Source organism: Peromyscus eremicus, chromosome 17 (assembly GCF_949786415.1).
Source record: "Peromyscus eremicus chromosome 17, PerEre_H2_v1, whole genome shotgun sequence".
Taxonomy (NCBI): Eukaryota; Metazoa; Chordata; class Mammalia; order Rodentia; family Cricetidae; genus Peromyscus; species Peromyscus eremicus.
This window is the reverse complement of record NC_081433.1, coordinates 47,354,649-47,380,810: the sequence shown is the minus strand read 5'-3', so window position 1 is coordinate 47,380,810 and position 26,162 is coordinate 47,354,649. Positions and strand designations below refer to the sequence as shown.

General features: G+C 37.0%; 1 protein-coding gene across 1 annotated transcript in view; it reads left to right on the top strand.

Annotated features, from left to right (window-relative positions):
* The window catches only part of Galntl6 (polypeptide N-acetylgalactosaminyltransferase like 6), a 767,544-nt gene that overhangs the window by 136,597 nt on the left and 604,785 nt on the right, over positions 1-26,162 (top strand). The window contains exon 5 of the mRNA XM_059244461.1: positions 8,595-8,761. Within this exon, the coding sequence (XP_059100444.1) occupies positions 8,595-8,761 (167 nt within the window). The remainder of the gene's footprint in view (positions 1-8,594; positions 8,762-26,162) is intronic.

Here is a 26,162-nt window from a genome sequence, read left to right as displayed (position 1 = left end):
AGTTCTCATGCCTCCAGCATGAGACCCACCCTGGGCCCCGCTCTGGGCCACAGATTCTGTGTGCTGACCCTGAGGAAATAGTCTCAGATTTACTGGCCTCAGTCTTGTGTGTCTCTTTTCAATCACCACTGATCTCTTCTTCTCTTAATTTTCTCTTTTATTTTTGGGATCGTTCTATGATTACATCATTCCCCTTTTCTTTTTCCTCCCTTTAATCCCTCCTACATATCTCCCTACTCTTTTACAAATTCATGACCTCTTTTTTCATTAATTGCTGTTACACATATATATTCCTAAATATATAAAACAACCTGCTTAGCCTGTATGTTACTTGTGTTTATGTTTTCTTAATTACCATTAATTTCTCTTCTCCAGTTAACCATCATCAGTGGTCCTAGTAAATAAAAGGTTTCACTTCAGTGGTTCTGGTCTCTTGTTATTCACCTGCTGACCAGAACTGAATATTAGTCATTCAAATTATTACATAAATGTCCCCAGTGTTCTTTGCTTCCCTCAGAGACTTCACAAGCCCCGCCTCCATCTTCTGTATTGCTCTCAGGATTACTTTCCTAGTTCCCACAACAGCTCGCTAAGCTCTGAACATTCTATGGCTTTTATGGCCCAAAGTTCCAAATGCTACCACATTTCTTCCAGAAATATACAGTCAGGTCAGTCACAGCAATACCCCATAGTCTAGTACAAATTTCTGTTTTTATCAAGTTTCTATTGCTGTGATAAAACATCACAACTATAAAGAACTTGGGGAGGGAAGTATTTCAGTTTACAGCTCTCTGGCCACTCTCCATTGCTGAGGGATGTTACAGCAGGTACCTGAAGACAGGGGCTGGTGCAGAGGCCAGGGAAGTATGCTGTGTACTGTATTGCTCCTTGTGACTTGATCAGCTGGATTTTCTCATGACACCCAGGGTCACTATCTCAGGTATGGCACCACCCACAATGGGCTAGACCCTACCACATCAATTACTACTGTACTACAGCCTTGCCTACAAACCATTGTTATGAGGGCATTTAATCAAATGAGAATCCTTCTTCCCAAACGGCTCTAGCTTGTGTCAAGTTAACATAAAACTAGCCAGCACATTGGCAAAACATACTTTCCTACATATCTAATTTTACTAATAAATTATGATTTCAATATCAGAGAAACAGTCATCAAGTATGAGTTAGCAATGACTTTGTAATGTAGCTTAATTGGAAAATGTCAATTACTAGTGTTTTATGGAAAGAAAACAGTTTAAATACCTGTAATCTATTATTTAGAATAAGTTCCTTTATATACTACACATGCATTTAGTAGAACCCTGTAGTTACATTTCATAGGCACAGATAAATCAAAGCATCAGTTTAGAAAAGAACTGAGAGAAAACCAGGCACTGTATTCCTATAATCTAAGCACCAAGGGAGATAGAGACAGGAAGATTAGAATCAAAAAGCTATCTTTGCCTACATAGTGGCTTTGATGTCAACTTAGGCTACCTGAGACCATGTATGAGAGAGAGGACAAAGTGGGGGAGAGGCAGAGACAGAGACAGACCAACAGAGAGAGAGAGACAGAAACAGAGACACAGCAGGAAGGTAGACAGAGACAGAAAGAAACAGATAATATATTGATGCTGAAAGAAAAAAAAAAACTACTCCTAATTCCTGAAACCTCAGCATTTAAAGGCTGAACACCAACCTGGGATAAATAGTAGACTTCAGATAAAAGCCCCATAGTACAACAAAAGAAGTGTTGTTTAACATTTTTGATCACTTTATATTCAAGGACTGCCTCTCCTAAATATAGAATAACTTAGTATGTCTGGGATTAAGATTGAATTCACTGTAGAAGCAGACCTGAGACAAAAAGAAAATGACTGCAACTGTTTTCAAACAGTCCTTCTCCGTGAAATAATCATAGGAACTCTTGGAGAACAGATGGGGATCATGAAGAGATCAAATCCAGTGCCTGGTCAAGCTCCTCTTCACTGGAAGCAACTGAGGCTCAGCCCGGTGGATGAAACTCTGCCAGACAGCTGAGAACGTGCTTTAGAGCTTTCCCATCAGAAAACTGCTAGTTCTCCAACTCTCATTTCTTCAATAGTTGATTCATGTTCAAGAGGTTATTCATTCTTCTCAGAATATCTTGTCTCCCCAATGTAGAGATGTGCATGGTTCATCACTGAGCTTTATAGTAGGTCACATGGCTTATACTGAGAAAGTGAGTGCTAAGGACTTATTTCAGGTGTACTGGCATCTTTTAAGATCCTCCAGCAATAGATCTTTGTCATAATTTTGTTTTCCACAGGAAATTGAATTTGAACTGAAGGTCTCATACATGCTGAGCATGCAGTCTACCACTGCACTACATCTCTAGACCCTACAAAAACAGATCCTTATCTTAAAGTACACACAGATGTACAGGGATGTGTGTGTGTGTGTGTGTGTGTGTGTGTGTGTGTGTGTGTGTGTGTGTAGCCTGATTAGACAGGTGCCCAATAGGTGACTGATAGATGACAGGTAGTTTTTGTAATAGATACAGATGAATGTTGCTGTCCAATTACATGACATTTTGATGCCTTCACCATCCAAGCTGAACTTAACTAGCTTTATTCTCAATCATAAGATGCTTAAAAATCAGTTGCTGTGTTCCAAAAAAACAGGAGAGTTCACCTGTCTGTGTCTCCCAATTACAAAGTCATAACAGTTCTATTTGAAAATATACCTTGAACCTGCCTTCTACAGACCACCTTCGACTTTTAATTGTGCTGGTTAGTTTTTATCTAATTAACAGAAATTAGGAAAAAGGAAAGTCAGATGAGGAATTGCTTCCCTCAGATTGGCATATTGGCATGTATATGTCACATTTTTCTTGATTAATGAGTGATATGGAAGGGCTCAGCCCACCGTGGACGGTGCCACCCTTGGGCAGGTGGGTGATCCTGGGTTGTATAAGTGATTAATGGTTGATATCAAAGGGCTCACATACTGTGGGCAGTGCCACCCCTGGGCAGATGGGTGATTCTAGGTTGTATGAAAGGGATTGATGGTTGATATGGAACGGATCACACACTGTGGAGTGTGCCACTCCTGGGCAGGTTGATGGTCCTAGGTTGTATGAAAGTCATTAGTCGTTGACGTGAAAGGGCTCACATGCTGTGGATAGTACCACTCCTGCTGTGGGATGTCTTTCTGTATGCTGCGAATATGTTGCTCCCATTGGATAATAGATAAAGCATGCATATGGCAGGGCAGGATGGAGCCAGGTGGGAAAAATCCAAGAAAGACCGTGAGAGAAGAAAAGGGGAGTGGAAAAGGATGCCAACCTGCCATCCAAGGAGCAACATGTAATGGGACACAGCTAAAGCCAAGGAACACGTGGCGATACATAGATTAATAGTAATGGGTTGAATTAAGTTATATGAACTAGCTTGCAAGAAGCCTGAGCCATAGGCCATATAGTTTGTAACTAATATTAAACCTCTGGATGATTATTTTATAAGAGGCTGCAGGACCGGGGGGCCATATGGGAGCAGAGAAACTTCCGGCTACATAACCCTGAGCAGGTGGATGATCCTAGGTTATATAAGAAAGCAAAGGAAGTAAGCCACATAAAGCAAGCCAGTAAGAAACTTTTCTCCGTGGCCCCCAACTCATTTCCTGCCTCTAGGTTCATGACGTGAGTTCCTGCCTTGGTTACCATGGAGATGGATTGAGTAAGGCAAACAAGCCCGTTTCTCCTCTTAAGTTGCTTTTAGTCTATGCTTTTTCTCAGAAATAGAAAGACCAAGGTAGAATTACGTAATTCGAGAAGACACTCCAAATTGCTTCAAGGGCCATCTTTTAACCTACAGTATGTAATTAAACACCTACACTATACATTCTATTGCCAACATGACGTGGTTTCTCATTCTGCCTTTCTCATGTTATTGTGAGTGTCCTAGAGTTACTGCATTTTACTCATTGTTTTCCGTGATGGATATTTTTATGTCAACCTGACACAAGCTAAAGTCATTCAAGAGAAGGGAACGTCGACTAAGGAAATACCTCTTTAAGACTGGGCTGTGGGGATGTCTTGTAGAGTATTTGTTTAAATTAGCAATTGATGAGGGAGGGCCTAGCCCATTACAGGTGGTGCCTCCCCTGCTGGTGGTCCTGGCTTCTATAAGATCTGTAGTTGGACTCCCGGAGCTCCACCTGGGGCTTGGCCATGGATCTCTGCATCTGCTTCCATCAGACACTGGATGAGAATTCTTTCATGACAGCCAGGGTGTTTGGCCATCCAATCACCAGAGCAGGTCAGCTCAGGCACTCTCTCGACCATTGCTCAGCCTTGGACCTGCCTCGGCTGAGTCTACCAGGCTGGGTTGACTTCCCAGGGGAGACCTTGCCTTGGAGGAGGTGGGAATGGGGGATGGATTGGGAGGGGAAGGCTGGGGGGTAGGAGGACGGAGGATGGGGGGATCCGTGGCTGATATGTGAAATTAAATTAATTATAAAATAAAATACTATAAAAAAGAAATAAAAGAAAAAACCTGTGATTGGTATGTAAAGGGAATAGAAAATTTATTAATAAAAAATGAAAAAGAAAAAAGAAAGCAAGCTGAGCATGCCTTGAGGAGCAAGCCAGTAAGAAGCACTCCTCCATGACCTCTGCATTAGCTCCTGCCTTCAGGTTCCTGCACTGCTTGAGTTCCTGTCCTGACTGCTTTTGTTGATGAACTGTTATATGGGAGTTTGATTAAAATAAACTCTTTCCTCCTCAAGTTGCTTTTGGCCATGGTGTTTTAAGTAACCCTAAACTAAGACGGAAATTGTATCGAGGTTGGGGCATAGCTGTGACAGGCCTGGCCATGTTGTTTTGGGGAGGACTGTGGAAGGACTTTGGAACTCTGGGCAAGAAAAGCTATTGAGTGTTAGAAGATTGGTGAACTGTTCTGTCGGAACGTGGAGGAGTATTGACAGGAGTACAAATGCTCACAGGCTGGCTTGTGCCATTCCAGAAGAAAGTGAGAACGACTTAGAGATTATCAGAGCTGTTATACATTTGCTAGTTTGAATTAAAATTCTGAGGTTCTGGGCATCTGGGGCTGAAGAACCAGCCATGATAAACAAGAGAGCAGAGCCACCAAAATGAAACCTTTGCTTTCCTGGGACAATTGAAGCTGGTTACCTAGAGCTGAGAAATTAGCAGTGATTAAAAAGAGATCAACAGCATCCCTGAGGTGAAATCTCCTTAGAAGTGCTTCTGGAGAGTCAGCAGACAGAAGCTATGCTGCAGAGGTGGCCAAGGTTGGAGCTTACTGTAGCAGCTGAAGTCGGTAGTGTAAGAGTCACCCAGGTGGTAGTGACTTTGAAGACATGAAGGAACTATGGAGAGCAGCTGAGGATTGGCCCTGTGGGAGGCCAGGAGAGGCCATTGGCGAAGGTACAGCCTCAGTAACAGCTGAAGACACAGGATTAAATGGGTCATGCAGAGTATTTGAAGTTTGGCACCACGAAGAGAGCCCAGGAGAGGCTTTTGGTGAAAGTGCAGCCCAGTTTCGGCAGAAGACCCCAGCATTTTGGAGATGCCAATAGCATGGGATGAGTACCCAGAACAGCAGCAGCAGTGTAGTGGAGACTGCTAATCTTAGAAGACAAGCCGTGCTTGTTGCAGAAGAGGATGGAGCCTGGGAAGTGAACCAAGACCCTCTGAGCAGAAGATCTTAAGTGAATAACTGATATTGGATGTTGAGTTTGGTTTCACTTTGATCTGATTATAACTGTGCCCTGGTTCTTCCTTCTTGAAATAAGAAAGTATTAAACTTATTTTTTATTTACTAGAACTGTACTGCTGAGAGACTTTTGGTTTTAAAAAGAGACTTTGGATGTTAAAAGAGGCTTTAGGATTTTTAAAGAGGCTGAATTTTTAAAGTGCGTTTGTAAGATCATGGATCTTTTTAAGTTTGTAAAACGTTTTATACTGTGATGTTTATATTAATATGTGATCGTGGGGATGAACAAGAAAGGAAAGGTTGTGGCTTTACAGTGAGGTGTTTGTGTGTCAAATTGACAAGGGTCAATTGTGCTGGATATTTTTATGTCAATTTGACGCAAATTAGTCATCTGAGAGAAGGGGACCTCAATTAAGAAGTTATCTCCATAAGACTGGACTGTTGGGCATTTTCTTAATTAGTGATTAGTGGTAGAGCCCACCCTACCCCTTAGTGAGTGGTGTCATCCTGGGATGGTGGTCCTAGGTTTTGTAAGAAAGCAGGCTAAACTAGGCAGAGGGAGCAAGCCAGTAGGCAGCACCCATCCATGACCTCTGCATCAGCTCCTGCCTCTAGGTTCCTAGCCTTTTGAGTACCACCTTCCACCACTTTTAAAGATGAACTGTTATATGGGAGTGTGAACAAAATAAATCCTTCCTGCCCAAGTTGCTTTTGGTCCTGGTGTTTTACCACAGCAATGGTAACTCTAAAGTAAGACATTTTCCAATTTGGACTCTAGCTGATATCAAATCCTTAGTAAACCACTGAATGAATAAATAGAAAGTGACCTTTCACTTTTCACGTGTGATAATAATTTTAGTTTGTACTGACTGAGAATATTGAAAACGTTTCCTTTTTTAATTTTTTTAAATTTATTTTACAAACCACAGTTTCCCCTCCCTCCTCTCCTCTACGCCCCCACATCCCCCTACCCTCCCATCCACTCCCCAGAAATGTCAAGGCCTCCCACGGGGAGTCTGCAAAACCTGACACATCAAGTTGAGGTAGGACCAAACCTCCCTACCACGGCCTGGCATTAAGGCTGAGCAAGGCATCCCACCTTAGGGAATATGCTCCAAAAAGTCAGCTCATGTATCAGGGATAGATCCTGGTCCCACTGCCAGGGGCCCCACAAACAGACCAAGCCAAACAACTGTCACCCACAGGCAAAGGGTCAATTTTTGTCCCCAGCTGTCGGTACAGAGTCTGTTGGGTTCCAGGAGCTCCAGACAGCTGTTTCTGTGGGTTTAACACTTCCAAAGGAAAAAGTTTGTATGGCATTAGATTAGTCTTACATAGTTCTGTTTTTGTTTTGTGTTTTTATTTTTTTTTATTTTGCAAGACTATTTACATTCATTTTAGCGTCATGGGCTTGTTGTTTAGAGAATACTACATGAATAATATAGTCTTTGCTTAGTTCATAAACAGTTGGTATGAAAAAAATGTTGTCTTTGTGTTTGAAAAATTCCTTTATTTTCTTATAACTGCCATTTGCTTTCCAACAAGACTGGAGAGTGTGACAATTCATGTAGTAGAGTCAATTACTTTGGGTATTGATTATGGATGTATAGAAGCACAATTATCTTGAACCTTTGGCTACATTCAGAAGTTCACAACTATGATGTGTATGGAATTGCACTGGCTCTCCTTTCAGACCTGTCTATTGCATGCAAAGTCATCTGCCTCACTGGGTTCCATTAGAAATTGCCAATACATCTCTTCTTCATCTTTTAAGTGACCCTACAATAAATTTCACATTTTTAAAATATTTCAATGTTATATCTCACTATAATATCCATGGGTTTCACAATTTTTTCCATTCTTTTAAAAAACATCCAAATCTACTTGGTAGGTAAATATTTTTGAACATAATAGGTTTTATAATTAGTAGTTTATATAAGGATACAAGGTAAATTATTCCTTTCTCAGAGTGTGTTGCAATGAAAACTCACCTTTAAGATTTCTTTTTAAAGTTTTCATGAGGAGTGTAATATTGTCTTTATTTGGATACTAAATCTATGTAGCTTGTAAGAAGTAAATGGTCATTTAGAGTTAAATTTTTATTTAAGGTATGGAGTTTCTTCTCCTACCATGTCATAAATACCATCAAGCTAATGAAACATGCCACAGTCAAAACTAAATAATTCAACAGAATTATTAAAGAGTTAGTTTGCAAAAACTATTCATGAATCCCATTTAAAACTTAATCATATCTTCCATGGAAATTATTTGAAATAGTTGTTATTTATACTTATTTTTATTAAATAAAAGTGTGATGGCGTGATAATGGCTCCACAGATAAAGTCTTTACTACACACGCATAAAGACAGGCCTGAGTTCAGATCCTCACTACCCACATAAACAGTTGGGCACAGTAGTATCTTCCAGTAACCTTAGTTCTGGAGAAAAGTGGATCAGGGATTTACTGGCCTTATTCAGTTAGAGGAACTTTTGAAAAAAAAAAGTGGAGACAAAGATAAGCACACCATTATACAACATGCACATGGATGTACAACACACACACACACACACAAAGTCACATGCATGCACACACTTACATATACACAAGACCTATCAATTTTATCATGACCATCATATCTCAACATCTTGAAATATTTGAGCCACCTAAATACAAAATATTTTTTAAGTGAGAGTGAGAATGAGCAAAGATAGATTCAGGAATGAAGAGAATATCTGTTGTAATTCACAATCCCTGGTTGGAAGCTATTTGATGAAACCATGAATTTATCATTATCTATAAGAGAAGGAATATACTACAGTGTGATCCGTGTTAACAGTTTTTCATTGGACATCTTTTCTCCCCCTTGTTTTCCCCAGCTGTAAGCACAAAATGTACCTTGAAAGGCTGCCAAACACCAGCATCATTATCCCATTTCACAATGAAGGCTGGACCTCACTCCTGCGGACCATACACAGTGTGATTAACCGAACCCCAGAGAGTCTGATAGCAGAAATCATTCTAGTCGATGACTTCAGCGATAGAGGTAAGTTGCACTGGTGACATTTTGTCTGAGGCGGTAATTGCACATAATTGTGGAAACAGAAAGATAGTGAGATGGCTTCTTTTTCATCCCTTCGGAAAGATGATCCTGAAGTTTTACCTGTGCTGTGATTGAAGAAAAAATTGTTGGCCAATTGCAAAAGGAACATAATGAGAAGCTACTGGCCTGGGTGATTTTGTTGTCAATAAGAAATTTACATTGCATTCTACTGAAAATCAGACAGTACTTTGGAAATTGCCTCAAGCTCTACTTCCAGGCATGATAAACCTGGAAACTATGTTGTTGCAGGCACATGTCAGTAGAAAGTTATTCAAATAAGTCTCCAAAGTGTGTTTCTATTTCTGAATAGTATTGTGCCTTGTTGTTTACAGTCTACTACATCCTTGATGGTATGCTAATGTGACTTCACAAATACTACAAGTTACAAGGGACACAAATATAAATTTTTACTCGAAGTTTCAGTTTTGTTTTTTAAATTGTATCTGAGCATCACAGAAGCAATTGCTATACCAACATAAAAGAAATCCTGACACAATATTAATGATTACCATCCAGATAAAGCACAATTTGGCTCATAAGGGAGGGGTGAAGTTATAAAATGTTTGCTGAGAGTTGGAATTCTTAAATTATATTTGGTTGAAATAAGAGGTTGACAATGTAGAGATAGGAAAGCGCATCTCAGTGTCCATCAATACACGAGGAAGTGTTTTGAAGATAGTCATATATCTGTGAATGTATTTCCATAGAATAGTGTACTACATAAAGGTGCTTTAATTAGTATGACATCTGCAAGAAAGAGTGGCAGCAGATTATTTGTGCCACTATTATTATTTCATCACAGAAGAAAACCCATCTTGAAATCATAAGGCTGAAGTTCTGTTCTGGAAATTGCATCAGCAACAAAGCGTGATGTTTTTTACAGCATCTAAAAGTTATATAGAGGGAAGTTTAGTGTGCTGTATTGAGGAGGATTGACTTGAAATACAGATGAGAGAATTGTCAAAGATAAGTAGGTTGTGGATTTTATGTGTCAAAAGTGAACAAAATCAATGTTCTTTTCTGGTGTATGTGGCTACCTTGGTCATTTCTGTCTGATTTTACAGAGGTTTCTCCATTCTGTTGCTTAGTATGTATTTGGTACTATTTCAGAATGAAATCCTATGTATAAAACTGCAATAGTCAGATATCTCTAAAAATTAAAAGCACACTTTTATTTTTATTATAATTAATGTTAAATTTTTCAAAGTAGCCACATTTATCTCACATAAACATAAGCATTTAAATAAACATAAAACTTTGTTTACAAAAAGTAAAAAGTACAATAAAATCTAAGGTTGCAGATCACCAAGTGAATGGTCTCTAGGGTTGGCTGGGGGCAGATGATATTAGGCAGTATATGTGTGGGTAATTTTCTGCATAATTAACTTTGTCCCGGTAAACTGTTTATTATGACAGAATTTTTACCCTGTGGTACTGCAGTGGGAAATATATGACAGTAGAATAATGTGCTTTTGAGAATAGTTTGCAGAATATACTCAGACACATTTCAAGTGAAATTCTATAGATGAAGAGGATCGATGGTACCTAAATTTCTTAGCTCCAAATTACTCTCGTCTTTGGTGCCAGTAGCTACTTTACAGCAGCTGTTTTTCTTCTGTTAGTGAGACCAGTGGTACAGATGTCAAGCAAACCAAACAGGGCCAGTTAAAGATAACAATGGTGATCTTTCCCTTTATTACTGGACATTTTTAAAGGGAAATGATCAAATGCTTATGTGAAGCTTTCACTTAAATATTCCATTCATTGTAATACTTATTTTATTTTTAGACTATTTATTTTTATCACAGTCCTTCCAGTCCCCTCAAATTTACACAAATCTGCCCCACTTCGACCCACCCAATTTTATATTCTCTGTCCTGTCTCCTCTCTCTTCTTGTCTCAAAAGCAACAGCAAAGGCAATTAAAAATGTGAAGATCCAAAGCAAACATACTAAGACAAAACAAAAAACCAAGACAAAAAGCACATGTCAAAACACAAAGAGTCTATTTCGTCCCTGCTGGCTACTCCTGGGCAATGCCCTGGGCTCTGGTTGGTATACCCAGTAGCTCTCCATTGGAGAAAATCCAGCTACAAGCCACATTTTGTAATGAAATGAAAGACTGAATGTTGAAAGAAATAGGTGATAAAAATGCTTCTATAATCTTACATTTTACACTTATGAAATTATATGAAACAGGAAAATACTCTTTCCATATTTTTATTTGGGATTATGGTATCTTTTGGATAATTTTATTTGGTTTGTATATTATAATCTTATATTATATATTATAATCCTACTAACTCCTTCTAATTATATGACACTGAATTAGTTAGTTAACTCTTAAGAGCCTATTTTATCAAAAGGAGAGAATGGTACATCTCCTCATGTAAATTATGATGAAGATGAGTCTTTGGAGGTCAAAGGACTAAATGAAGTATGGAACGAACAGAACAGGTGAGACACTGACTTCATCTATTTGCTTGTACTGCACACTCCCATACAACTCTAAAATGGTCTCCATCCTTTTCTGAGAACACATTTGTAATTTCATCAAATAAACCCCACGAAGTTCATCTTTGTCTATCAAGATCTCTATTCATCTGTCATCTAGCTGTTTGTAGAATGCATGTGATGACTAATTACGTGATTCATAAGTTTTGGAAACTTTTGGAGTACCTGGACAGAAAGAACCACCCATATGAGATTACTAACTCATTATAGACATGTTAAATAAATAAGATCCCAAGAATTTAATGAAATTGGAGATCACACTGTCTGACAATGTTATGTGAATGGACTTAAAGTTGTGTTTAACAGAATATTTTCCAAAAATGATTTTTACCATGATAAGGAAAGTAAGATATCCCAAGGCTGGTCTTACTTCCAGAGCCTCTAAGACAGGAGCTACTTCTATCCTTTTTTTGAACTTGATATATCTATATAGATATTCCATTAATGCTATAATTAATAGCATATTGATAAGAATATATATACATCTATATTTATAACAGTGTGAATTAGCTTTTTTATAATTTCATAAATTACATCCTTATATTGCTTAAAGTTTTTTTTATGAACTCTTTAAAACTCAGAACAAGTAAGCTAGACAAATTTAAAGTCCATAAAGTTGTAGTGAATCTGTTAGTTTCCTTGAGGAAATTATTTCTGAAGTTTTACACTTTATTTTCAGTAACACATTCCAGTCCTAGTTCCTTTTAGTATGCGACCTCACTCCTTACCAGCATATGTGTTGTGGATATTCTGCAATGTCCTTCAGCCAAAGGCAATAAAAGTTTGACAAGACTTAATCAAAATTCCCTGCCCTATATTTTAGATGCCCAAAGTCAATAGAATAGTGACATATGACAAGAAATGAGGAATGGCAATATTTCAGCTATCTTCACAGCTTATGTATAATATCACTTGGATATACCTATTTCTAATACATGTATGTATTACAGTAATTGGCAAATTCTATTATAAAGAAAACACTAAAATATCATGTAGTTATGAATAATTCTGTTTCATTACTATGTGGTTTTCTCAAAAATCTGCCTAAGCAGGATTGACCTAGTTCTCAAAAGTTATTTTTTTCAAGTCAGTATCCCACCCAGGAGTTCTCAGTTTAGGTACTTTTCACTAGGCAAGATTGGTGAAAAACCATTGTTTTAGTCTCATAAAAATAAGCATACCATCTCTAAAACGTTAAGTTTAAGGCCTGCAGCTAAATTTTCAAACAACCTTTGCCTTGTTTTTACTATTTAATGCTCACATTTCCGTAGTGAGTGAGTGTGTAGCTTTGCCCCAACTAAGCTCATAGAAATACACTTTACAACCTAACTTGAGGCCTATATCATGGTTTCATGGGGACTTTAAAGCAGGAGTAATCCTGAGCTTATCTCCAAATTCCAGCCCAACTTAACAGTATCCCCATGAAAACTGTTAAAATGTATGAAATAAGCTAGGGCTTATCCTCAGAGATTGGGTGTGTATGAACATGACAATTCTGTAAACTTTGTAAGCTTAGACAAGCACACGTCCAAGTTAGGGGTAGTCACAGGAAGGCTCAGACACATTTATGTCAACAGAACATGCATGCAGAGGTTTCACTAATCATCTAGGAATGTGCACAAAAGCACAGATATACATATACACACTCACACTTTATTGGCCTTCTTTGTTTCAAGTTTCATTATGAACCCAGGTAAACAGTTTACATTTATATTTCTTCTCTGTGTGCTAGATGGGAGGAAAAGAAAGAGACCTTAACTACCTTCACAAGATGGCAATTGTGGTAATTTTGAAGAAATCCAACTTACTTTTCCCCAGCTACTCTAGACTTTTGTGGGACATTTGTTTACTGCTGTGGATATCGCTCTGTATGCTGTGAATGTGTTGCTCTGATTTGATTGATAAATAAAATGCTGATTGGCCAGTAGCCAGGTGGGAAGTATAGTATAGGCAGGATAAGCAGAGAGGAAAATTCTGGGAAAAGGAAGGTTGAGTCAAGAGATTCTGCCAGCTGCCGCTATGAGAAGCAAGATATAAAGATACCGGTATGCCACGAGCCTCATGGCAAAGTACAGATTTATAAAAATGAGTTAATTTAAGATGTAAGATCTAGCTAGTAAAAAACCTGATCCATTAGGCCATACAGTTCATCATTAACATAAGTCTCTATGTTTTTATTTGGGTCTGAGTGGCTGTGGGCCCAAGCGGGACTAGAGAAAACTTCAGCTACAATTTACACTTTGTGAAGATGTGTCTATGTTTTGCCAGACCTGCCTAAGGTGTCTGATTGGTTTAATAAAGAAATAAATGGCCAATAGCTAGACAGGAGGGGATAGGTAAGACATCTGAGCAGAGATAGGAACCGTGGGAAGAAGAGAGGTAGGTTTTGGAGGGAGTCAGACTTACAAAATGGAAGAGAGGTAACCATGTGACAGAATGTGAATTACTAGAAATGGGTTAGTTTAAGTTGTAAGAGCTAGTTGGGAACAAGCCTAAGCTAAAGCTAAGCTTTCATAAGTAATAAGAAATCTCCATGTCATTATTTGGGGACTGGTGGTCCAAAGAAAGTCTGACAAGAATGACCTGCTGCACTAGACTGTTGCTGCCAAAGATGTGACCTATAGGCTAGCAGCTTTGCCATCATCTTGAAGCTTTTTAGAAATATAAGATCTCAGGTCCTTCTCAAATGAAACAGACTCTTAATTTCAATCAGAGCAATTTCACATTAAATTAAAGTATAAACCACTGTCATGAGTGGCAGGTTTAAAACAAATCCCAGTGATAACATGGAAGAATAAATAGCATCCATTCCAAAGGATCTCCTTCAGAAATATGTTTGTATACACAGTAATAATAACAAGCTTCTACTTGCTTGTATTGCTGAGAACATAATTAACATCAGATTCTTAAGTCTAAAATTGGGAGTGTTATTTTATGTGATGTTAACCTATTACATGTCTTTGAAAGATCCTGGCATGTTCATGAATTTGTATACCTCTGTCTTACCTTCTTATGAAAGGATTTTTAAGTGAATTTAAGTTCAGTGATACTACTTTCTCCTTGACAAATCTCTTCTTTTGTTTTATAAATAATATCTTCAGCATCCTATGTCTGTCTTGTTATGGAATTAGTCAATAATTCTACATGCCAAACTCCAAAAGAGTCCCTCATTTCTGTATAGATAGATGATAGATGGGTGGATAGATAGATAGATAGATAGATTGATAGATAGATAGATAGATAGATAGATAAAGACAGAATACATTTTATATATTACATTTATATATATATATATATATATAATTTGTGTTAAAATCCTCACTATCATAAAATCCCAGATCTCAATTCATTGTTTATAAAGCTCTAAAATAGCAGTAATATTTTAATGACTTCATGAATAATGATGATGCATCCTTAGTCTTAACATCCATTTATACCATTACTTTCAAGAATGCATTAGATTACATTTCCATGAGTAGACCAATCAGCTAGCACAAGCTTCACAGCTACTCAGAGTGGAACAATATAATCAATGTGAGAAGGTTGTGAAACAGATGAAGAATATCAATGTGTTTCTGTTTCATATTATGAAATACTAACGTTAAAGTGCATGTAAAATTTCTGAGATGACAGTCAACAAAAATATTTAGTGCTGGCATTCCATCAGCAACTCCCCTAAACCATGAGACCAGCACTTTTTAATGTGAAAGCTAGCCGATCTTGGAATTGTGTAGATTTAATATTAATATTTAAAATTAATAGAATAACTTATATATCAAAGTATAGTATCAAACATAATACTAATAAGTAATAAGAACTAAGCAAATCTTATAAAATACAACCTTTTGCCTTTTTATTTAGATATTCAAAATTGTTCACTGAAAAACTGAAAGAAAATTGTTCTGATATCTGATATTGGCAGATCATATACCATAGGATGGAAACATATTGGTAATTTTGGTAAAGTGATTAAAAAAACCATCAGTTCACTCATCTTACTGTAAGAGATCCTGGATGTTGACTGGCATTCCTTTCTGTCTCCATAAATACAATTGTAAAGCAGTAGCATGCTCTCAAGGTCGGAAGGTAATTAACCTACAGTGCAGGGGAAGGAAAACAAGAAAAATTACAAAAATGCACAACTCATAAGTGGGACTATTTTGCATTCATAAAATATGAGATTTATCTACGAGTTGGAGCCTGTTTCAAATAGAATTTGAGTCAGAAGACCTGTAGTGTTTTTCTTTTGTGTGTGGAGAGAAGGGTCAAGAGTGGGATTCTCTCCTTCCTGCTTTGAAGTTAATCACCTAATCTCCTAACACAATGCCTGTATGTAGAAAAGCAACAAAAATAATGACGTACTTCCTGGTTGAGCCTTCTCATTACCTTCAACTTAAAGTAGCTTTTTGTTTTCCCCCTTTTCTCCTAAACTGCAAATGCAATAACCCCCTAATTTCAGGAATGTTCTGAGAATTACAACTGTCCAGTTTTCATGATGTGACTGCAATGCTTTCTTTGTCCTCACAGAAATCTCTGATAGGTAGGTGCTCCCTTTACAGACTAGGATAAAGATTCTCCTATATTGGTATAGGTTTCTAATAAAATATTTCATGGATTTACATTTATGATACAGATATTGAAAAATAGATATATGTAGATAATTGTCTATTTATTCCTAAAGAAAATAATATTTCTCACTTAACTGAAGCTATTTTCAATTTTTATTATTTTAGTATTTATATGAAAATCTTTAATGTAGATTTTCAGAATGTTTTCATCATAATGGGATATATCTAGACTACTTTTGCCACAAATACAAGTATTGTGGAAAATATGGGATTAAATGAAGTAATACAGTCAAAAGGCACAATGTTAAGTTCTACTACTAGCACATATTTTTGAAAATTAAATATTCCACATAGAATTAAAACAAATCCCATAATTAAATTTATTCTAATTGTTCTTTATAAGTTATTATCTATCATGAATATATCATCATTAATATTTTGGTTTTATGGTGGGATTATATTCTTAAATATTAGTTTGGAGTATATTAAATCCTTCAGTTTTGAAAGACACTAATGCCTGACATTTACTATTTCAACTTCAAAGAACACATATCTGAAAATATGTCTCTTAACTGAGTCTACGCAGTGCTCATGTTTTAAACCAGTATATGTAAAGGCAGAGAAAGGCAGAAGATCGATGGTGGGTAAGCTGACATGGCTTTCCAATTGCTTTTCTGGAGGGAAATTCTGTATGGTTGAATTAATATGGATTTGGCATAGGAAGAAATGTGTTGGGTTTTTTTTTTTTTTTTAAGCAAAACTGTTTCAGCTCACCAGTGTCACAAAGGCATGACTTCCTCAAGAAAATAAATCGTGCAATTCATTTTATGGCAGATTAAATCCCATTTATTTTCTCTGCAGACAGCTGTTTTGAATAGAATGTCGCTTGTGTGAAACCATTTTGTGGATGTTCAGCTTCAGATCTTGGGCAGGCATAACTTTCTCTGATGAAATGAAAGGTTATGTTTTATGATTGCCCCTCCTGTCGGCAAACCCTGGCTTGTGAGCTTTGATAATACACTGCTCCGTATTTCAAGCTGCTCTTTTGATGTCTAAATATCCATCTGCTCTTAATTTTCAAAAATGCATGAATATAATGCAAAATAAAGCCCCCAAATACAAATATTTCCTCCTTCTTTCTGAAGTACAACACTTACTTGGGTAATTATTCTCTTGGCTTTCAAGATTTGTTGATTAAATGATACATTTTGAACATTTAATTAACCTGTGTTTATAAGATAGGCAATTAACAAAATTCTTCTAATAGGAAGGAGATGCTTTATGTCAACTGAGTAAAGGTACCTTAGGGGAATGACAGAATCATTGAGATGAAAATTTTCCCAATGATATGGCATATTTGTAGCATTTAAAAGATGGTAAACAGACTCAGAAAGTCAAAGTTCCACTTTTTTACACACTGTGGTAGTTTTCTATGCTGAGATCAATGGTAGGCTAAATGAAGCTGGATAGAATTTATGCTTCAATTTGTAAGTCTTCCTTACTGTGTAGTTCATTTTCAGGCATCTAAGTCTGAGAAATGGGAACATTTATGATAACTATCTTTAACTTCATAGAATGATATTACACACATATAGATACTCTAGATAATTGGATCTAATTTATTTTTGCCTTATCATCCCAATAATAGAAACTATAATTTTGCTGTGTGTATACACAAGTGTGGGAATAGAGGATGCATGAGAGTAATCACGAATTGCACATGAAATTTCTAGTATCAACAATGGCCTTCCAGGACTGCAGGGGGCCAATCAGAGTGATCCTCTTAGAGAAATCAATGTTTCTAGCGGTCTGAACAGCTCTCGGAGAAATGAAGCGGGTCATATAATAGAGTTAAAGATGTTCCTTTAACTTCACAATGTGATATATAATCAAACTGATGAGGTAGATGAATTCTTTTGGGCTAAGCCATTGCTGGTCATCAGATTCTGTCATTTTTGTGGATAGATTACGGCATCTTCCCAAGGCTTCTTCATTTCTCCACTGCACTAAGCTCCTGCAAAAGTGCCCACAAAATGAGAGTTATTTGGGAGACAGAGAACTGAGTTGGAAGTAAATGTAGAAGGGATATCTAGCATTGGCTTAGATAAATTAGATTATCACCATTGCTCTTCAATCTGTTTCATCTTACCCCATAAGACCTAGAAGAACACTGAATTGAATGGGTAATTTTTGCTTTAATTTTTCATTTGTTTCTAATCTGCCAGCAGCTATCATTCCTCACAAAAAGCCTCATTCTGATGTCATTCTGATGTAATAACACTATAAAATCTACTAAATGTTAGCAACTGAGAGAAATGTAAAAAACAAAACAAGAATGATTTATATATTGAATAAAATATAGCTGATGTCTTATACTTTTGATGTCTCTGTCTCTCTCTGTCTCTGTGTGTGTGTGTGTGTGTGAGTGTGTGTGTGTGTGTGTCTGTCTGTCTGTCTGTGTCTGTGTCTACACAAATGCACATGTGCATTTAGAGGCCAGAAATTGATATCTGGCATTTTTTTGTTTTTTTCTTTCTTAAGAAATTTTTTATTCATTTTACATACCAACCACAGATCTCCCTCCCATCTCTCCTCCTGCTCCCCACAAACCACCCCATCCCCTCCTTTGAAAAGGTAAAGTCTCCAATGGGGAAGCAGCAAAGCCTGGTACCTTCAGCTGAAGCAGGCCTAAACCCCTCCCCCTTGCTTCAAGGCTGTTCAAGGTGTCCCACCACAGGTAATGGGCTCTAAATGTCAGCTAATACACCAGGGATAGATGATGATCCCACTGCCAGGGTCCCCTTAAACTTACCAAGGAACACTACTGTCTAACTTATGCAGAGGGCCTAGTCCAGTCCCATGCAGGCTCCACAAATGATGATGAGATTTCCTGAGTAATCTGTGGTGGGGGGGGGGCAATAGAGAGTAGGGGATGGAGGATGAGAACACAAGGGAATGGGATGATCGAGCTGGAACATGGACCGAGTAGGAAAGCAATGAAAGAGATATCTTGATAGAGAGAGAGATCATGGGAATAGGAAGAAACCTAGTACTAGAGAAGTTCCCAGGGATGCACAAGGATGACCTCAGCTTAGACTACTAACAATAGTGAAGATGGTGCCTGAGCTGGCATACCCTGGTAATCAGATTGGTGAATACCCTGTCATCATAGAACCTTCATCCAGTAACTGATAGAAGCAGATGCAGAGATCCACAGCCAAGTACCAGGCCAAGCTCCAAGAAAGAGTCCATTCAAAGAGAGGAAAGAGGGATTCTATGAGCAAGCGACATCAAGATAATGATGGGGAAATCTACAGAGACAACTGAACCAAGTTAGTGGGAACTCATGAACTTTAGACCTACAGTTGTGGCATTTCTTTTGATTAAGCTTCATCTTACTTTTCAAGACAAAGTCTTTAACTAAACCTGGAACTGGCCTATTTGGCTAGGCTGGCCAGCCAGTGACCTCCAGGGATACCCCTGTCTCTGTGGTCTCAGTGTTTGTACTGTAGACATTGTGCAGTTCATAGTTTATAAATTGAGCGTTTGGATGAAGATTCATCTCCTCAGCTTGCCTGGCGTGCACTCTACAGACAAAGCTACCACCTCATTCCAATTTTGACTTTTAAAAGATGTATTTCCACGTCTAACTTAATGCATGCATTTTGGATTGGCTTAAAAAATTTAAACAATTGGTTATTTTAGAGGTCTGGATATATCTTTCCCTCTGCTTTATAAAGTTAAAACACTGCTTCATAGAAAATTGATGAGAGAACTGAATTGTATTGTAAAATAAAAATTTAAAAATTTAAAAAAAAGAAAAAAAGACTTGTATTTTATTTAAATGTTTATCTATATATTCTGTATTACTGAGTGTTATATATTTATAGCCTCTTGGGATATAAAGTAATAGAGCAAGTATGCCAAAGCCTCTGTGCTACAGACAGTCTTCAATTTTTTACTCTGTGATGCACAAGCCCTGCAGCCTTGGAAAGGATAGGGTTGGAAGTGGATTAGAGAAACAATAGAATAGTGGTTCCTTTTAAAAAATTTTTCAAGAAATACTATCTCTAGTAAATGACAGGTAAAATAAATACCTCAATATAGAAATAAGGGAGAAAGGTAGTTCATGACTCCTTCAAATCAGTTCATATTCAAAGGTATAAGCCTTTGTAACATGCTCACAGGAAATATAGATTTTATATTTTTGCCATGAATAATTTTCATGAAATGATGATGAAGGAAGTAATCACATAAGACTGGAGTCATAAAAGCTAGGTCCTTGTATACAAAAAACAAATTTTATGATCCAAAGTTAACATACTTCTACTTTAAACTGTGGGAAAATTCTGAGATAATCCAAGTTTTTGTTTTCAATAATCAGAGAAATAAGCAATACAAGTTAACATGGGTTTGTTAAATTGTGATCAACTATTGTCCCTGAGAGAGGTGTATGCCTTCAAAGCTCAAGTTTCCTTAGAGTCAGGACTTTCTCCCAAGCAGAATGGTCTGAAATTACCATTTCATCACAATGGCCCACCAGACCTTGCTACATGGGTTTTCCCAAGGCTGTTTGCATGCATGCTCACTGAACAATCCACTGAATTCCATTGAGACAGGCCTGGGCACTGAATGTCCCCTACCACAGTCTGCAAGCTGAGACCAGATAATTCCACAGCAAGATGATTCTCAGTGAAACGCTAAGATACTGGAAGTTTCTGAGTGTTTTGTGTTTGCTAACCATGATCCAGGACCCTTTTCTGTATTTCAATTGCCTTATACAGTAGAATCAAGCTGTAAGGAGACCCTCATGGCACTGGAAGTCCTTCTGATTTACAAAACACCACAGATGACATAGCTATCTTATAGAATTGCATTAGATCCTCATTGCAAAGAGATTTATGATCCAAAAGAAATTGTAAAGAACAGGAAAGACTCAGGAATGAATAATCCCAAGACCCAGGATGTCTACATTTAAATATCTACAGATTCTGGGCAACGAATAAGAAATTCTAAGGCAGACATTGAAGCGATGAGCTGAAGACACTGTACACATTTTTATATTAACCACCTTATCCCTGTGGGGATGGTTTAATTTGGACAGCTGGTCCTTAATACCAATAAACAATATACACTTTTAAATTGGTGCCTTGATTTTTGGCAAATGGTATCAAGAAAAGTAATTTTACCTGTACTACCATGACATATTTTGAAAGCACTGCATAGTCATATATTTAAATTTAAAATGTTAAAGGAATCTCTGCTATTTCTAGAAATTTCCAAAATATAGGTACCACCATCACCCAGATGTACCCAGCACCATCACTCAATTTGACTAAGTCCACATTTACTAGTAAGCAAGGTACTGGAAACTGATCCCTAGAATTGAATCACCAAGTACAAATGAATCCCTCAGTAGACCCCCAAGAGGACATGAGAAAAAGGGCATTAAAAAAAAGAGAAAGCTGCTGAAGCTGACTGATTGTTCTTTTGCTTAATGGTCTGTGGCTATATGGTCTAGGTGGACATTTTGAGATACTGTTAGAAGTTAAAATTTGAAAGAGAATAGCAATCAGTCATTTCAGTTCAGATGTGACTCTGTTGTATCAGATACCATCCGTCCATCCAGAATGAAGCATGTCTCCATGTCTGTGTGAAACATGCATCTTAAGTCCAGGTATCAAAACTGGCTTTGCTTGCAGGCAATCTTGTTCAGTTCTCGCTTGGAAGCTCACAGTTTCTTCAGTTTGTTCCCTAATTTGGTTTCTCCATCTCTTCTTGTGGCTTAAAACAACAACCAAAAAAGGAACACTTAATTTGTTAACACCTGATGAATATGGACAGAGAAAATAGATATAAAACAATTACACGCTTCAAATTTTAGAAGATCAGTCACAAGGGCTCAGTTGGTTCAGGATTTGTCATCCATGAAGACCTGAGTTTTATTACCATTATCCTTACATAAAGTCCAAGAGCTGTAATATAAGCTTGCAACCCAAGTTATCTACTATGTGCATGCATGTGCATGTGTGTGTGATATGTGTATGTATATGTATACATATATATATATATATGTTGTATATAAAAAATGGTGCAGCTTTTTCTTTCAATGTAAAAACTGAAAAGAATTTCTAAGAAATCCAAAGCTAGTACTTTTATGACTCACAGTCCAACATTTTTAGCCTGTTTCCTGAAGCCTTTTCACATCAAGTTATGGCCACCTCTTATTAGGCCTTGAACATCTCTCTTCAAAAACTGACTACAACTTAGTTTCCCCAAGTATAATGAGAATATTTTAACTGTGTCGTTTTATTTTACCAAGAAATAGAAGAACTGCAAGGAAAAAAAAACTTCAAAATACAGTACCTTTAATTAAAATAATGTCATTATTTGCCTTAAATGAGTCTTCAGAGTCTTAGGTTAAATAAAATAAATATACTATTATTTTGGCTGAAAATCTATTATCCTCTGGGAATATTTAATTTTAAGTGTAAATTTGTTAATACTAGAAAAAAATAAAATGTTTTCTATGACATAAGAGAAAATAAATAAGCCGGGCGGTGGTGGCGCACGCCTTTAATCCCAGCACTCGGGAGGCAGAGCCAGGCGGATCTCTGTGAGTTCGAGGCCAGCCTGGGCTACCAAGTGAGTTCCAGGAAAAGGCGCAAAGCTACACAGAGAAACCTTGTCTCGAAAAACCAAAAAAAAAAAAAAAAAAAAAGAGAAAATAAATACTAAGAAAATATATTTTATTGTTTATAATATAAAAAGGTTCAGCACTATGTATAGTGTATGGAAGACTTGTTTCATACCTAATTATCTATAATTGAAGTGAACCTTTAAGTTATACAGTAAAAATGTTCAATTGATGAATAAAATAGGGTAAAATTAGAACCATGAAAGACAGAGGGAGGGAGGAAGAAAGAGAGAGGAGGAAAGGAAAAAAAGGAGGAGGACATAATAGGTAACAGATAAACAGATAATATAGGTAGATAGGTCATAGTTATATAGTTGGTAGATGATGGATAGATAATTGATAGATGACAGATGATTTAGAAAGGTGATTTATATAGATGATAGAAAGATAGATGATTTAGATAGATATAGGTTAATAGATAGATATAGATAGATGATTTAGATAGATGATTTATATAGACATAGTTTGATAGGTAGATACAGATAGATAGATAGATAGATAGATAGATAGATAGATAGATAGATAGATGGTTTAGGTATGTAGATATAGACATATAGACGATAGACAGACAGATAGATGATATAAATAGACAGAGTGGCTGACAGAAAGACAGAGAGACAGAGAGACAGACAAATGGATGTGAATTATTGATTCACTATCTTTATCTAATTAAAGTAGAAACTATAGGTCTACCTCCCTAAATGAAACTCTGTAAGGGCAGTAGTTGTAACTTCCTGTTTTTGTTGCTATTATATCTTCAACGACTAGAATATAAAATTGTGAGTACCTAACCCATCTTCCCTGATTACGTTAAAGTATCATAAAGGGAAATACAGTCTCTCTCCACCTTTGAAACTAGGAACAAACCTCTCAGCACCACAGCTTCTGTGGTGCTGCCTCTCGTCCTTCCTTACTCCTTCAGCATCACTTTGCATAAACTTGTGAGTTCATTGTCTAGTATGGGAGATCTTTTCTTTACAAAACTTCATGTGAGTAGTGAGCACCTCCAAGTTTTAACTTTTAAGGAAGGACAAAAGTTCACGGAGTCCTATTAATTTGGTAACCTTGACAAAAATCAGAGACATTTTAAGAGCTTAAAAAGCTAGGCTGACCCACCTTTAGACATTGGGTATAATTGAAGACAATTTCAGCTTCCATTAAGAGCTTTGTTATGTACAGGCTCTGTCAAAAAAGAGGAAAAATGAGCTAAGCCTCATAACACTGCGTAAGAGCAGCGATTCATCTGCATTCACTTCGGCTTGAAACCTGTGCTCGGAGGATGGGAAATAGATCATTTGACAGCTTGTGCACTTGGGATTGTTTTGCCTTCAGGAGACTTTCTAATCTTCTTTGTCCCCACATTTATTTCTGAAGGTCATATTCCCACACCACATAATCATAATACTAAAGATCATATAGAAAACTGCATTGACATTTCCCTGAAAAAATGCTTCATATGACCCAATTAACAGAGTTAAAATGCATTAGTCAAGTGTAAACTTCAGATGAATATGTTTAACCTAAATTATTTCTTTATAATTTTGGTTGCCTAATTTAGTAGATCCCCTTGAAAGAACAGTGGCTATATTCAAACCGGTGAGACCTGAGTTATAAGCAAACAATATTTTCTTTTGATAGATTTAGCTATAATAGAGTGAATAAATGTTTGTGTATGAGTGGAGTGTATGTGTGTGTATGTACCTGTGCGTGTGCATGCGTGTGTGTGAGTGTGTGTGTGTGTGTGTGTATGTGCACATGCAATAGGGAAGAAGGAAAAAGGGGGAAGAGGGAAGAGAGGGGCAAGTGAACAGGAAGTTTAGGAGGAAAACAGGAAGTGGTTGGGGGCAGAGGAGGAGGAAGAGAACAATTAGAAGGAACAGAAAGAGGGAGAGACTTTTAGACTTATGTTTTGATCCTCCTCTGTATTGTACTGTCTGTTAACTCACAACTAGAATGGTTCTTTTGTTCCCATGTTACTTTTCTTTGTGAGTGTTCATACTCATCAGTCATTAGCTTGAGTTTTCTGCTGAGATCTACTGACAGAACTGGGTTTTAGAAATTACACAGCTCAGACATACTTTAGACAAGATCCTGGTAAATTTACCAAGATAGCGAATGTTCCTACAGTGCCACTAGACAGACAGACCTTCTTAAGATGTTGCTAATAATTTATTTCTATATCTGGTTATGATATGTTGCTATTGGAGAACCTGCTTTAAACCATGTAAAACATGCAGATCCTGTATGTCATTACATACAGCTTAATTAATTTAATTCATTTTTCATTTTCTGTAATACTTCAATGATCTGACTTACATGCCAGAAATTAGGACAAAGGTTGTGCTAAATATCCATTTTCTAAATTAACACAGTTTTTTATCATGCATTGGTTTGTCATTTGGTACTTCTGCAAGTGAACCAAAACAATATATCTAATTAATATTTAATTGGTTTTTTTTTTTTGGTGTTTTTTTTGTTTTTTTTTTTTTTTTTTTGGTTTTTCGAGACAGGGTTTCTCTGTGTAGCTTTGGGCCTTTCCTGGAACTCGCTTTGGAGACCAGGCTGGCCTCGAACTCACAGAGATCCGCCTGGCTCTGCCTCCCGAGTGCTGGGATTAAAGGCGTGCGCCAAATTGGTACTATATGAATCTTAATTTTCATATATATTATTTCAAGTAAATTTATCTTGTATCACAGATATATCTCATTAGTATATTTCAGATATTAAAACAACTTATCAATACTATTAACATTCTACAAAATTATAAAAACTGATTTTTTTCTGTATTAGCAAAGATATAAAATGGCAAAATGTATGGGAGGAACCATTTGTGCTTCATAATAAAACTGGAGAAAAACAGACCAAGCAAAATGGTGTTTATGAATACCATAGAAATTGTATGCAGAGTTTTTGCATTGGCTCCTGGGACATACTAATGCTATCTAATACTAATTCTAATAATATCAAATACTAGCACATTGAACTATCTCATGACACCTTTAAAGATTATGTCTCTTCTGCATATGCTGATCTGTAAGTGGTTTTAAGACAGCAGAAATGCAGAGGGGAAAGGATGTGGCCCAGTGTTTCAAGCCTAGAACACATCTTTCAGCACAAGGACCACCTAGGATATTTGCTGCATATTATGAAATAAAGTCCCAATATGAAACTTCTTGCACCTACAAGAAATATGTGGGAGTCCAGTGCTCTTGTACTAGTCTCAGGAATAAATATTGATGCTGGACCATTTTTCAGCTGAGGAAGAGAAGCATTTCTTGACTGCCTATATTCTCTCACTGCAAAATGAGTAGCAGACTCCTACAGGCAAGCAGAGGTTACTAGAACAATGAAAGGATATCATCTATCTGGTTTGGAAATAGTGAAGAACAAAAATGAATGCTAATTAATTTAATAACTCTGACTTGTGTATTCATCTTGGAAATATATGGAAGCAATCAGGAAAATGAAATACTGTAGGTTTGATGGAATTCACATAAAACACACATTAAGATAAATTAGAAAGGGTTTTGTTTCACTTTCTTGCATGATATAACTTTCTGTTCAAA